At 36.9% G+C, this 14,355-nt stretch overlaps 2 protein-coding genes across 7 annotated transcripts in view; one reads left to right on the plus strand and one right to left on the minus strand.

Moving 5' to 3' along the window:
* Window positions 1-12,089, minus strand: part of LOC131797116 (serine/threonine-protein kinase TBK1) — a 29,542-nt gene extending 17,453 nt beyond the window's left edge. The window contains exons 1-9 of one of the 6 annotated variants that reach the window (XM_059114735.2): window positions 11,946-12,088; window positions 7,690-7,755; window positions 6,648-6,765; window positions 5,368-5,468; window positions 5,122-5,262; window positions 3,371-3,500; window positions 2,813-2,903; window positions 1,122-1,212; window positions 291-353 (exon numbers count right to left, since the gene is read on the minus strand). In XM_059114735.2, coding sequence (XP_058970718.2) covers window positions 291-353; window positions 1,122-1,212; window positions 2,813-2,903; window positions 3,371-3,500; window positions 5,122-5,262; window positions 5,368-5,460 — 609 coding nt within the window. In that variant the 5' untranslated portion in view covers window positions 5,461-5,468; window positions 6,648-6,765; window positions 7,690-7,755; window positions 11,946-12,088. The other 5 variants (XM_059114734.2, XM_059114737.2, XM_059114733.2 and 2 more) reach the window with 5 other exon arrangements.
* A 225-nt stretch (window positions 12,090-12,314) lies between these two features.
* On the plus strand, window positions 12,315-13,851 carry LOC131797118 (C-signal-like). The gene has a single exon (XM_059114738.2). It carries the CDS (start codon window positions 12,515-12,517, stop codon window positions 13,262-13,264), a length of 750 nt encoding a protein of 249 aa, XP_058970721.2. The 5' UTR covers window positions 12,315-12,514; the 3' UTR covers window positions 13,265-13,851.
* The last annotated feature ends 504 nt before the right edge of the window (window positions 13,852-14,355 follow it).

A 14,355-nucleotide genomic window follows, 5' to 3' on the forward strand; every position in this document is an offset into this window, starting at 1 on the left:
TATTTACATATTATTCATTTCATCATACAGTGTAAAGGGCAACTGTCCTCAGAAGTAATAAGGTAAAATGTTATCCCAATGCTCCATAAATCAACCTAATCATCAAAATTCCATGGGGTGATTGATGTTTATTATATATTACTCATTTCTTCACATCTTTATTGAATTCTAGAAAAACTATACATGACAGAACAAAGTGTTAGGTGGTGTTTGAGGTCCTTAAATGCAACAGTTATAAACTTGGACAAGATTAATTAATTTGTGGAGAGTTAATACTTTCCTTTACTTACCATTGCACCAAATGTCTTGTTTGCATGTTTCCTGAGCACTCCCCTTTCATAGAGATCTGGATGCTATAAATTGAATTTGAGTTTAGGTAATAACATAAAATATTTAAATAAAGGAGCATAGAAGAATTATTATGAAAGAAATGTTGATCACAGGTAGTGCTGCCGCTGCTGAGACAATTGTATTCTGTGATCTTGATGTAACTCACACTGCATCCAGAGAGTGGTTATAACTTCTATAAGACATTGAATTAACCCTTTAACTCCTGTGAGTGACCAAGACAGAATTTCTCCTTACCATATCTATACCATATCATGCAGACAAGTGATGAGAATTATTTAAGAATATTAATTATAGGATTACTAATTGATCCAATACCAAATTCTCCATACTAACATACTGAGAATCATTTAGCAGACAGTAAGGAGAATTACTAATGAGATCTTGGGAGTTAAAGGGTTAATTAAACATGACATTTTTCCACTTGATAGATACTGTATTGCCTTTGACTTAAGCTTGTATGGATTCTGTGGGGAGGCTTAAAATCGTTATAAAAAGAGTGGCAATGGAAACAGGTTTTCAATGTATTCCTACTTTTTAATAAAGTGAGGGAGGGGCACCCTTTCAAGTGGGGCCATTGTTCTATATCATGGCCTTGAGGGGGGATGCATTTTCGATGGAGGGCGTTTATTAAAGCATGGGCACTTATTTGAGAAAACAGGGAAGGTTTTGTTTCTATCATCAAGTTTTTCAGCCTTTGCCAAGTAATATACATAATATTATGCTATCAACAGTTATTAATTATAGACAAATCTAATTAACGCCTGACATACCAAATATTCCTCTGTGCCGTACACAGACATGAAGACTTCATGAGCTTCCAGTTCCCTTGCAGCCCCAAAATCAGTTAACTTGTAAACAAAGCTGATAAAAAAAATTGCAAAAATTCAATTAGAGCTGAAATAAGAACCAATTTCCCATTTAAGTAAATAAAACAACTGCATCTCTTACATGTTAGGTACTTTCTCCATTGACAATCAGAGGAACTCATTAGTTCCTTTCATGTTAAAAATCTATTCGGAAGTATCAAGAAGTTGTACTCTGGTCTTTTTAAAAGTCATGCCTTGGCAATCATTTAATTGACATCATGATCACATTAAGTCAGTGATTATTGCAAGTGTAGTAAAACCACAACCGAGGGGTCAGTTAGAGTCAAATTGTTGTAAAGCTTGGGCTAACCTTTCGCTTGTTGGTGCACACTCACGAAGAGAGGCACATGCAACTATTGTACAATCAACTGAATCTACTTTATTGCTTGAATCAATGTTCTTATATATATAATGGTAGCTAACTAATTTGTGATATATGGTACAGAGGATAAATGGAGTTTCCCTTGGCATAAACAACTTCATCACTACAATTTCACAGATATGGTTGAACACTCATGCAAATCCTGCAGAACTAGGCGTTCCTACAGAAAGCACGAATTATATCTGACATCCCATGCAGCATGCAATAGATTGTTTTCACACTTACATAGGCAACAATGAATCTCACAAATGTCATATTTCTGATTGTAATTACATAATCAAATGTTATCTAAAATAAACAGCTTCATCACTACAATTTCACAGATATGGCTGAACACTCACACAAATCCTGCGGAACAGGGCGTTCCTACAGAAAGCACAAATTATATCTGACATCCCATGCAACATGCAATAGAATGCTTTCACACTTACATAGACAACAATGAATCACACAAATATCATATTTCTGATTATTATTACATAATCAAATGTTATCTAAAATTGCTTGTCACGTTTTGTCACACTTTGCTACACAAGCTAACTTATACTGACACCCTCAACGAATCTGAGAGTGTCCAACATTAGGTGGCAGAGCCAAGGTGGTTGAGGTTGCCCCTCCCCCTGCTCCCTAATGGAGATATATCCAGAAATACAAGCAGAAATGAAAATTACAAAAAAATTTGTCAAAATCATCAAGTCTGCCAAGCTGATTTCTCTTTGACTAATTTGACTAAAATTCACTAAAATTGTCTAATCCATGAACATTTGCTTGGTTTTGTCAAATCTACCATTTTTGTTACTGCATGCATTTCTGGACATGAGTGGCCAAAAGCAAATTTTTGGGTACACAGCCCCCTAGTGCTTTAACATGAGACAATAGCTTACATTATATACAATTAACATGGTAATATACTCAGTCTCAGTAACTTATATATCGACAAATTGTTTAGTAAAGCTTGATGAACTGATAAATTATGTTGTATGACTCTCTTGAAACCACTTCCTATACTTATGAGCATTATTACAATTGGATTACAGATACACTAAAGATTATTGCAAAGAGGTTAGCCAGAGCCAAGGAATTTTGCAAAGGACACTTTGGGAAATTTGAGTGAGGGATATACACTATGCTAAGTGTATAAGCATTTCTTTAGCACCAGCTAGTTTGTTACCTTTGTGAATAAATAAAAAAATGTCGATCTTATAAGAAATACCTTCCATCATCCTTAATCACTCTCATGATGTTCCCAGGCTTGAGATCTCTGTGAACCATGCCTTGCTCATGTAAGTGCTTCATTCCTGCAACTAATTTGAAAATGCATGACAGTTTTGTCAAACTTATCCAAAGACTCAAGGTTACATTCCTTTGAGGACATTGTGTACCTTTCCCTCCCCTCCCCTTTTGTCTTTCTCTCTACCACTGGTCCACTTTTAATCCCCCCCCCCCCATCACCTCCTCTGTGAAAAGTCTTCACAGATTACTTAAGAGGCAAAAACACTTGATAAAAACATTCATTGCTTGCAGGCCAAAATGTGCCTGCTGTGTGTTAAGTAGGCAGCAATTTTTTGTTTCTGGCCGCTTCTGAGAGTTCAAATTGCTCACATTGTTCTTCAAACACTGTCCCATACCCACTCACAAACAAGTTCATCAACAATAATTTTTTGTAAAATTCCAATTGCCCATTATTCTGACTCTAAAAAACGCCATGGGGAGAGTAGTCAGTGGAGATATTTCTTTATCAATGAAGGGTGATTCATAATAATTATCTTACCAACGTCTTTAAGCACTTGTTTAAATTCATCTTCCATAAAGCCATAGGCATTTGCAGGATTTTCAAGCAGTGTAAACAAGCTGCCACCTGAGCACAACTCCATGACGATGATCTCATTTTGCGATCTGAGCTGTTGAAGTTCAGTGTTGAAGTGGGATTTTGTGGTTGAATACAATGCAATGGATGATAATTCTCTACCAGTTAGCAGTGTGCATAGTTATACTTGGTAAAAAAAAGTTACAGATGCTGCCAATTTTTGTAAAACATAATGACCTTGTGATTTATAGTTCTGATGCAATACCACTGCCCTAAAATAGACTTGATTCTTTAAATAGAACTGTACTTGAACTATGTTAACAAATAAATTTAAGAATGCAAGTTCATGGAACATCATTTAACTTTGACTTCACACACGCTACCAAATCTCTTAGCCAACTGATTGTGCCCAAATAGAAGACTGTGTTTAAGTTAAAATAAAATGATAACATATTAACTTCATCTAAATTAGACAGATTGCTTTTGGTCACAGACCACTGCATGCTTTAGGATCTAAACATAACTAATGAAATTTGAACCAAGGACAAAACAGATTGAAGCAGATCATACAGTGCATTTAATTAAGGATTCTAACAAAGGTTCCATTCAAAGCCTGTTATTGATGGTGATCTCTTGTTGCCATCGTGAAGATTTTATTTATAAGATTTGTAGAGCTTAAATCATGATCCTAGAGTTTCAATAACAGGTAGTTACTGGCTGTCTGTAAGACTTTCCACAGTGACCTGTTTAGCTTGCATGCTGGCTTTCATGATTGGGTTTCACCTTAATACACAGCTGCCTAACAACACCATCAGAAGCCACTTATAGATACATTTAGTGAAAACTATGCCTAGCAAGCCACTAAAGGACAAAAGTTATCATTATAGTAACCTCTAGTGAGCAAAAAAGAGCTAAATAATAAAGCCAAGCCAATTTCTATTGATTGTAGTAATTCCTTTCATTAACAAGGTATTGAGTTTTAGTCTCTAAGGCCAGTGACCCATGGGGTCATTCAACTTCCGTTGATTCTTGAAAAGGAAATGCTTGAAAAATTCTATGTTAAACAGATCTTATGAAGTCAGACTTTTAAAAAACAGTGCCATTGTCTGCCCGCATAAATTATAATAGTAATCGCTTCTATTACCTTCTCGGAAAACTACTGAACGTATCATTGGTTCTTGAGGATGTAAGGGGAATCCCCTAACGTAATGTTGACACTTTTGGATTAAAGGGCTTAACACGATACAGGCTTGTTGGAACCGATTTCAATCCTTTTAAGGATACAGTGGGGAAATCACCTTTACTTCAAAACATACCATTTAAATATTAACAATATATGCCAAAAGGAATGTAAAGCAACAAAATGATAACAATCTTGCATAAATTTAACGCTTATTTAGTCTTTTAAAGCGAAGTTGTCTGAATATTCAAAATGTATGTTGCTCGATGTAAGGAAGTTTTAATATTAATCATCGCAAATGTAGTCTTCCCGTACAGCTGCGATCAATTTTCAGCTTTCCTCCATTAAATGTGTATATAAAGAAATGTTGAGAAAGAAGAGTACATCTTCGCAGATGTCAAGTAAAATAATCCCAAACGCGAAGAGTTAAAACAATATATTCAACACCTTAAGCTATTCAACAATAATATCGCAAAGCTGATGGTAATGAAGCGTTTCAGTTGTTAAAGAAAATAATATCGAAGAATCAACATACCTCGGTTTCACTAGCATACAACTTTACAATATTCTCATGATTCAGCTTGGTCAGCACCTCAAACTCTCTTCTCCTTATCTCTACTGGTCTCATCATCCCCAGATTATTAGAAACTTTCACTGCAAACGTTTCACCAGTTTTCTAATTGGAAAGAGAAAGTTCTAAGTGTACGATCTTTACTGAACCTTCAAACGCAATCGAGAGCTTTCAAGTAGGGAACTCGCCCACAGAAAGCTCATTCCTTACCTTGTGTCGGGCTTTGTAAACTGCCCCTGTCGCTCCTTCGCCCAAACGATCTTTTGTGTTCCAAGCGTAGTTCGTACTGCTTCGTATCTCCATATTACTCACTGCACCAAAAAAATAGCACGATTACGTATGCTTAAAGAGACGTTCGCATCCGCTCGTATAGATAGGCCTGATTGCCTTTAGAAATGATTCGTAGCCATAGCAATTATTTCCTGCAACATCTGCTGTATTTTCATAGGCGCTTCTCAATTTTTAGTAGGTTTTCACACCAGTACGTTGCCAATATTCTAGGAAACAAAGCTTTAAAGGCTGTTATGGATATCTCTCTTTGGAGGCCGAGGGCATTCGTAAGTTTGTTTTGTTTTGAGAGTGGTGTCAGATTCTCCCCCCCTCCCCCCCCCCCGTTCGTCTTGGGAACTCAAAGTCCTTAGTAATACGCTGTCAGCGATTTTTTTCCCGTATACCAAAATTCAAAGTCTTATTAAATCCATTTAACCTGAAGAAATATTTTATTCTCGATACACTCTTGTGGACAGTGTGGTTCTGCAGAAACAGGGAAGTTCAGAGCGCTTCACTTCTCGGAATTATTTAAGATTTCTTAGAAGTCGTTAAGACTTAAAACGTGAATTTCTTGTGACCAGGTTAATGGAGATCTCATAACATCAATTTTTTTTAAAGGAACCTACGGGGAAGATCAGAGAGCTACAAACTTCCATAGTTTCTTTATCATAATTTTCGCTTTCTAACTTTATCGAAGTTAGCTTCGAAATGTCAATTGAAAGCAATATGAAGGGTCACGCAAAGTTACGTCGTGACAATTCATGATCATAAATCACGATGCTCCGATAACTTGGGTAGAGTATAATTATAGGGTTCAGGCATTTTTTTGTTTTTAGGACACGTTAAAAAATGTTTGGATTAAAGTCCAAACAGAACTGCGCTCCTTTTAACAGAGAACGATCGAACGTGGCGAAATGGTTTACTGCCACGTGTGCAAAGCTATTTCATTTTCATTCTTCTTTCTCAAATTCTTATCTTACTAACTCAGGAAATATCGTATTAAATAAACACTTATAGAAGTTTAACTTCAATATAGTCATCTCTGTCATTATGTATTTCGCTGCAGTGATCAGAACTTTCTGATTTTTGATTCAATCCAATACTTGGGTAATTAACAACACATCGCAACTTCAGCTCTCTCTGAAAGCAAAAATCCCGATCACTACGGTATAAAAATGAACATATACGGTTTCAAGTTAAATTAAGTTTTTAAAACTCACCTTATATTTGTCAAAATTGCAAGGAATTTGTCCTTTTCGACAGAAACTTAACTCACAATGGGTTGGAAACCAGATCGTTGCCACGTACAGTATATTCGAGGTTTACTTACGGAAATATCTACTACGAGAAATAACGGGATTGATGTGTGTTAAGTCACTGTTACCCTACTGGTCTCATAAGCAGAGAAAGCTGAATATTGACACAATTGTTTCCCATTCGACTGACTCAAAGCTTAATCAAAGCTAACACGTACTTTTACAGGATAGAGTTAATCATGTCGGAAGGGGTTTTCCCCACAGCGGGCCTGTCACGGAGACCCCAGCGGTTTTTTAAGGCGAAATGAGCGTTCCATTGCCAAAAAATTGCAACAACTCATCCTTATTAAGACACCTAAACTTTTGATGAGCTGAAATTTTCCTAAGCTATCATATTTTCCGCAATTTTTTCAAAGTTGCCGTATATTAAGTCCCAAATATGTCCAGCATGCGTGGAGGAAAAAAAATCGACATATCAAATCACACGATTAAGAAGTGCGAAGTCTAAATACTTTTTTACATGCGCAAGCAGTTTTTTTGGAGGATTTAGGATGACCTAAGTGTTTGAATATTTCTAGAAATTTTCACGTCTTTGTGTTGATTCCATTGCGGTCAGCTTGCCCACGCAAGTTCATACTTATTAGCCAACGTAACGTTTATCAGTTATATAGGTTAAGTTGAACGTAAACTTTGACGAAGTAATGAATCGGTACTACCATCTAAGAATTACCCCCAGAAATGATTTGAAAAATGTCTAATACTATTCGCTAAGCCTGAGAAGAATGATCGCTGTTGTAGTTTATTTACTTAGAAGATTTCATTTCATTACAAGTAATGTTCCTCTCAATTAAGTACCAAAGAAGTTGTCTTAACACCAAGTTCAAATCGAGTACTTCAGTTTAACAATCACCTTGGGTACCCTGTGTGGATGACAAAGGCAAGATATGGCACACTGACCAAAGCAGTTGCACTATTATGATCAAGTTACACATTTCAAGAAACACACCTTGATTTTCACTTGGGTCTTGCTTTCAGTGGCCCCCAAACAATTTTAGAACTTATCAACAACTCTCTGCAGATGAAAAAAAAATGTTCCATGAAGTAAGGTGACTGGAGGATTTTAGATGAAATTAAGATACATGAAAAGTTTTGAATCCAAATCACAAGCTCAAAAAATTAGGTGGAATTCCCCAAAAGTTAGCCCTGCAGCCTGTGAAAATTGGTACTAGTTTTTGTTATTCAAAACCTTGGCACACATTAGATTTTCAACTAATGCTGATCTTAAAAGATTTTTAATTTCCTATCAACAAGAACACAACTCTTACAAAGACAGAGAGCATATACGTACAAAAGGTTCTCCCAAATTTGTCTTGTCCATCTATCTTCTTATGATTTAAATAAATCTAGAAAGCTTTTAAAACATTTTTTGAAGGCAAAAGTGTGTCCTGTTTTCTTAAAACCCAAGTTTCATCCATTTTCTAAATAGGTCTCAAGTTGTAGGCTAAGTTGTAGTTCACACCTTTGGTTGAACATATACAAAACTACTTCCACAAATACAACAGCTACTGCTGCCTGAAAAAAGCCAGATCTTGAGATCAAGGATGGAACTAAAACCATACTATAGTTATTCAACCTTAAAATAGTCCTCGAGACTCTTTTAGAATGACTACCCGAAAAGTGCTGTCACAGTAAAACAAATTCACCTGACCAATTTTGCTCAAATAATCTCATTTGCTTACAATGGTGGAACAAGTTGAAACTGTTAACAATCAAGCAGTCAGCCTATATTAAGTGGTCAGTCGTCAAAGTCCAGAATTTTTTTCCCTGTATTAAACAGTGATGTAAAGCAGATCTACTCCAGTAAAACCAAAAGTTTTCTCTCAAGAAAAATTTATGTTAGCACTTTGAGTTCAAATGTCTGCAATGCATTGTAGATTATCTTTCTTTTATGCACTGTTAGGACATAAAAGAAAGATAACATCATGCAAATCAATTGCTGGTCAACCTGTGCTAAGCAGTCAACCTGTATTAAGCCTTTAACTACTAAGATCTGATTGTTAATTATCTCCTCTAGCTGCTAGACACTTCCTTGTAAATTAGTTATAAGAACTTGGTGCTAGATCAAGATAGCAGCCTCTACCTGATAAGTTTGAATATTCTCATTGCCGATTTGCTGAATAATGTATGGATATTATTGGGAGAAGTTTCATGTTAATCTCTACTGGGAGTTAAAGGGTTAAACAGTCACTCTGCCATTCCTTATGGGTGACTGCATGTTACAGGTTTAACTTTCAACAAAATGGTTCCCATATGATGCAGATAATAGTGGTAACTGTCAAGGGTCACATAATTCAACAATGAATCAGTTCAGAAATAGATCACAGATGACATCAAAATGATGTGGTAAGAACAAAAAAGTGGCAGATGAGGTGCAGCTGAGTGTGTCACTGATGTTCTTACCACATTTTGATCTCATCTTTTATCTATTTAGCTGAACAGAGGGGGTACGTTTCTAAAGAAACTGTGGTGCTGTGTTGGTGGGACAGTATAACAGGGTAATTTGGTGTTTTCAACTGAGTTGATAAGGTAAATTAGCCAAGTTTTAAGGCTGATGTTTTGACGAAGAGCAAATGCTCAAAACATCAGCCTTCTGACTCTTTATGGTTGTCAATTTATGTTATTGACTCAGTTAATAATATTAAATTACCCTATTTAGCTAAATAGACACACAACAGCATGGAATATACCGGTAATTGTTTTGTAGGATAAAAAGCAAAGTGTCGTTTATATGACTGTCCTTCAAAATACTAGCATATTTTAGCTTATAGTATATTCCTTCCTGACTAGTACCTGACTCTTAACCCTTTAACTCCCAGAAGTGATTAAGATAAAACTTCTCTCTATAATATCCTCTATCCCCCCTCATTATCTGGTAAACAGGTAATGAGAATACTCAAACTTATCAGGTAGAAGTTGGTATCTTGATCCAACACCAAATTCATATAGCTAATTTACAAGGAATGCAGAGGGTAAGTTTTTCTTAAGAAACCGTGGTGCTACATTAGTAGAGAGTATAACAGGTTAATTTAGTTTTATCAACTCAGTTGATAACATAAATTGGCCATAAGAAGTTCCCTAAGGATTCCTCCCTCTAGCTGCTACACATTTCCCTGTAGATTAGTTACGAGAGTTTCGCTTTAGATCAGGATAACAAATTCTATCTTCTCTGTTCGAATTTATCACAGTAGCATTGAATATAAAATGGTTTTCTCCAGTTGGAAAACAGCTAGGCTTACACCTACTTATTAAAAAAAGTTGATGCAACTGATTTTGGAAACCACTGTCTGGTTTCTTTGCATAGTGTACCAAACAAGATCATGGACTCTGAAGTCAATGATAACATTGTGCAACAGGCTTTCAGAGAGAACAATCTAGTTTGAGATAGACAATTGGCATACTGTGCCAGAAATTGAATGGAACGACTGCTGATGCATCTGACAGAAACATGATGAGCAGCCCTCAACTCAGAGAAGGTGGTGGCTGTGGCTTTTGTAGACTTTCAAAAAGCATTTGACATTGTTTCCCACAATATACTAGAAATGAAGCTGAAATGTGACTGTGGCATTATACAGGCATGTTTCTTGATTGGATTAGGAGTTATCTAAATGAAAGACAGCAATTCATGATGGTGAATTGCTGTCTTTCATTCACTTTAGGCATTAGCCACGGATTGGTGCTAGGACAGACTCTTTTCACACTATTCACAAACAACCTTCCATCCTTTGTCAGCTCAGGATCACTGCATATGTATGCAGATGATGTTAGTCTATTGTATAGGAGAAACTGCAGACACAGCTATTGCACAGTTTAATGCAGTACTGCAAGAGTTACATGCATGGTGCTTTAACAACCGTTTAACACCTAATCCAGGCATGAGTGAGGTTATGTTACTCAGTAAAGGAACCCTGATGGGATCAATAGCTCTTGTGCTTTTAGGAACCTCAAATCTGATGTGGTTGCAAAGCAGGCTTGCTGGGCTTGACAGTTGACCAGAAACTCAGCTGGGTACTGCATGTACTGGAAACCCAAGAGAGCTTTGCTAACAAACTGAACTTGCTAAAACAACCCAGATTTCTCCCAAGGGATATATTAAAGGAATTTTATTTCAAAGAAATTTTGACTTCTGTAAAATATGGTTTAGTTCTGTGGGGATCTTGTAATAATACTGATATATTTGGTTCAATAGAGAGACTACACTCCAGGGCAGCATGAATTTGATTTAATCTACCTAAAGGTATGACATCATCCAACATGCTTAGATATGACCAGTGGCCTATACCTTCTTTGTATTATAAATTGGACATCTTCAAGCTTTTTTACACAGGCTACAATGCCACTCTTCCCGACTCATTGTCTGAAAACATGCATAAATGTTGTTCAAATGGTTATTCTCAGAGTGGACATGACCTTTTAACAATACCCAGGTTTCAAACAAGGTACATGAAAGACTCCCTAAAATATCATGGGGCTGTGTTATGGAATGCTATTTGCTACAATGAACAAGGAGTTGGACACCTGAGTCTCAATAATCTGAAAAAACTCCCACTCACCAGAGACAAATTCAAATTTGACATACTTTCTGCTTTTACTACTGGCCTTATACATACCAGTTTTGTTTTTACTTGGAAGTTATAACATGTATAATTTTCTATTTTCAAACTCAAGTTATATTTACATAATGTGTAATTTTCCTTTTTTCTTCACACGACCCCACAAGCTTGTAACTTAAAATATTATTGTGTATAAATTAAGGTTATCTATCTATCTATATGTTTGAGTATTGTTGTTACCTGATTGCTGGATATTGTAAGGATTTTATAGAGAGAAGTTACATGTTCATCACTTCTAGGAGTTAAAATAACCATTCAAAGTTATCCCAATCACCTACATCCCTAAATATAGTTAAGAAAATAAAGTTAAGTCTGTTCAGACGGTGTGTTCTCTCTCCAAGCACCAAATGACTATTGAAGTACTGATGGTAATTTAAGTTCTCTCAAAAGCCTCTAACCTCCCCTGAGCATGTGAAGTTTTAATAACTGAAAAATTGTATAACTCAACATGAAAGAGTGAAAGTAGATTGGAATTCGTGAACTGAATAATAAATTTCGTTGTTTCCGATACCTACACGAGGAACACGAACCTCGATAAACGCTTAAAACGATAATGAAACTCATGCTAACTCGGTGGCTGAAGTAAACCTACCTTTGAGCTGCTGGAAAGAAAACAGCCAGCCTAAAGAATCTTATAGAACCAATTATCTTACTTACTGCTTCGTTTAATTTCGAAAGTATGCTCTGAAAGAAAACCGAAGCTAGGGATTTTTACCGAGCTATAAACAGCTTAATTACCGTTTGCTCGTTTGAATTTCCCGCGTGTACTTTCAGTTTCTGTCATGCCATCCCCGTTCCATGCCTCTCTCGCCTTCTGTCACGATTGATCACAGGTAGTCCAAGCTCCAGCTGTGAAATTATTCACCTTGCGATGAATAGCCTTTTCTTCTGTACGCAGAAAATTTCGAAACGGATAACTCGCTAGAATGGGTTCCCTTCAACGTATTAAGCGGTCAGATAACAAGCGATGCACTGTGGAAGTAAGGTGAGGCAACTGTATTGAGAATTTGACTTATTTTTTTCATTCCTTTGAGCGGTCGTAAACATTCCCATGCAAACTTTCGCAAGAGATCGTCTCAAAGCTGGAGCTTGGGCTGGCTGTGGTCGATTACATAATGCCACTTCCTCTCTAGATGTCAAGGCGAAAACGACGTCGAAAACATGATCAAAAGCGCTTTGATTCAAGGCGCAAGCCGCGGTATTGGTCTTCAAATGTGCCGTTACTTGCTTTCTAAACAAACGTCTGTGATTGCAACATGCAGAGACCCTTCAAAAGCCCAAGAATTGACTCAACTTAAAATCGATCATGGCGACCTCCTATCAATTCATCGTGTCGATGTCTTAGATGAAAATCAAATGTCTGAAGTGGCTGTTAGCGTTGGAGATACGAAACTCGATTTGTTGGTAAACTGCGCTGGGATGCTGCATCCTAGTGGTAAAGGAGAAACAAGCCTGCGAGAGGTCGATCTACGAAGTCTACAGACGACTTTAGCAACGAATGCGTTAGGCCCCTTGATAATGGCGAAACATTTTAGTCCAAAGCTAACGAAGAGAACCAGTGCAGATAAGAATGCTTTGGCTGGGATTCTGGTAAATATATCAGCTAGAGTTGGATCGATCTCGGATAATGCTTTAGGTGGCTGGTACAGTTACAGAATGTCTAAATCGGCTCTCAATATGGCTACGAAAAATCTCAGTATCGAGCTTGGAAGGAAGCGGGTCATATGTGTTTGTTTACATCCTGGAACAGTGAACACAGATTTGTCGAGACGATACCACAGAAATATTGACCCCGCCAAGATATTTACCCCGGAGTATTCTGTGAATTGCCTCATGAAGGTGATTGAAGGACTGGAAGTGAAGGATAATGGGAAGTTTTTTGCTTGGGACGGAAAGGAAATTCCTTGGTAAATGACGTGTCGTACACGGTCATTAATGCAAAATTGATCACGGATTATTTTGAAATCTCATTCGAAATTCCCTTGCTGGAAAGGAAAATACTGGCACTTGATCACAAGTAGTCTCATTTTGTGATACTTTTGAATAGCATAAGTGAAATTAATTGGCCAAGTGTGGTATTTGATTTAGTAAGCCTTCAAGCATTACACGATCTTACACCAGTATGTCCCCCATACTGTTCCCGCACTGACAAGGAGAATTTCTTTAATGATCAAGAGCGTCTTCAGCTGAAGATCTTTTTCTGTATTCTCAGGACCTTAATATTTGACTCAGCAGTGATGCTATAAGACTGAAGACATCGGTTGCTTATCACTCTTGGGTGTGCAAAGGTTAATTAACTGAATCGAGGTAGCACGATCAGGAGCTTAATACATATTGCTTAATTAGCTTGGAATTAAGTGAGTGGTTTCCTTAGAAAGAAAGATCAATGAAGGTGTACATACAAGTAAGAAAGAAATACACTTTTAGCGGTGCAAAATTCTGCGTATGTCAATGGTCACTCGGCCCTGCTTGATCCCAAATGATTAAAAACACTTGGAAATTAAATATTCTCAGAGCAGTACATTGACAATAAATGTGCTGATGGTCACTCACCGCTTATAGCTAACACACAAACTTGCAATTATTTCATCTGCGAGAGCTCCATAGATTCCCCAAATTTTTGTGTACCGCAAGTGAAGTTAACGCTTTGTTTTCATGAAGTATTTTCAAAAGGTTGCCTAGATCTAATTAGTCATCTTTTCACACGAAGACACTGCAAAAGAGAATTTATCCACTTCAGCATTTCCTCAGGTAAAACGATACACGCAGATACTTAACTTGTCGTAAAATTCCTTTCGAACTCATCAGAAAAGCCGGATGATAACACAGAGTTGATTATTCCGAGAAAAAAGGTAACTCAGTCCAGTTTCGATCCTTCCGCCGGTTTTTCCAAGAATATAAACAGATATACCTTTTAAGGGAAATGTGGGACAAGAAAGATCGAAGAAGAATTAGGTTACAAAAGATCGGTATTGAGCCTACAATCAATGAGCAACTGGTCT

The sequence above is a fragment of the Pocillopora verrucosa genome, chromosome 11 (assembly GCF_036669915.1).
Source record: "Pocillopora verrucosa isolate sample1 chromosome 11, ASM3666991v2, whole genome shotgun sequence".
Lineage (NCBI taxonomy): Eukaryota > Metazoa > Cnidaria > Anthozoa > Scleractinia > Pocilloporidae > Pocillopora > Pocillopora verrucosa.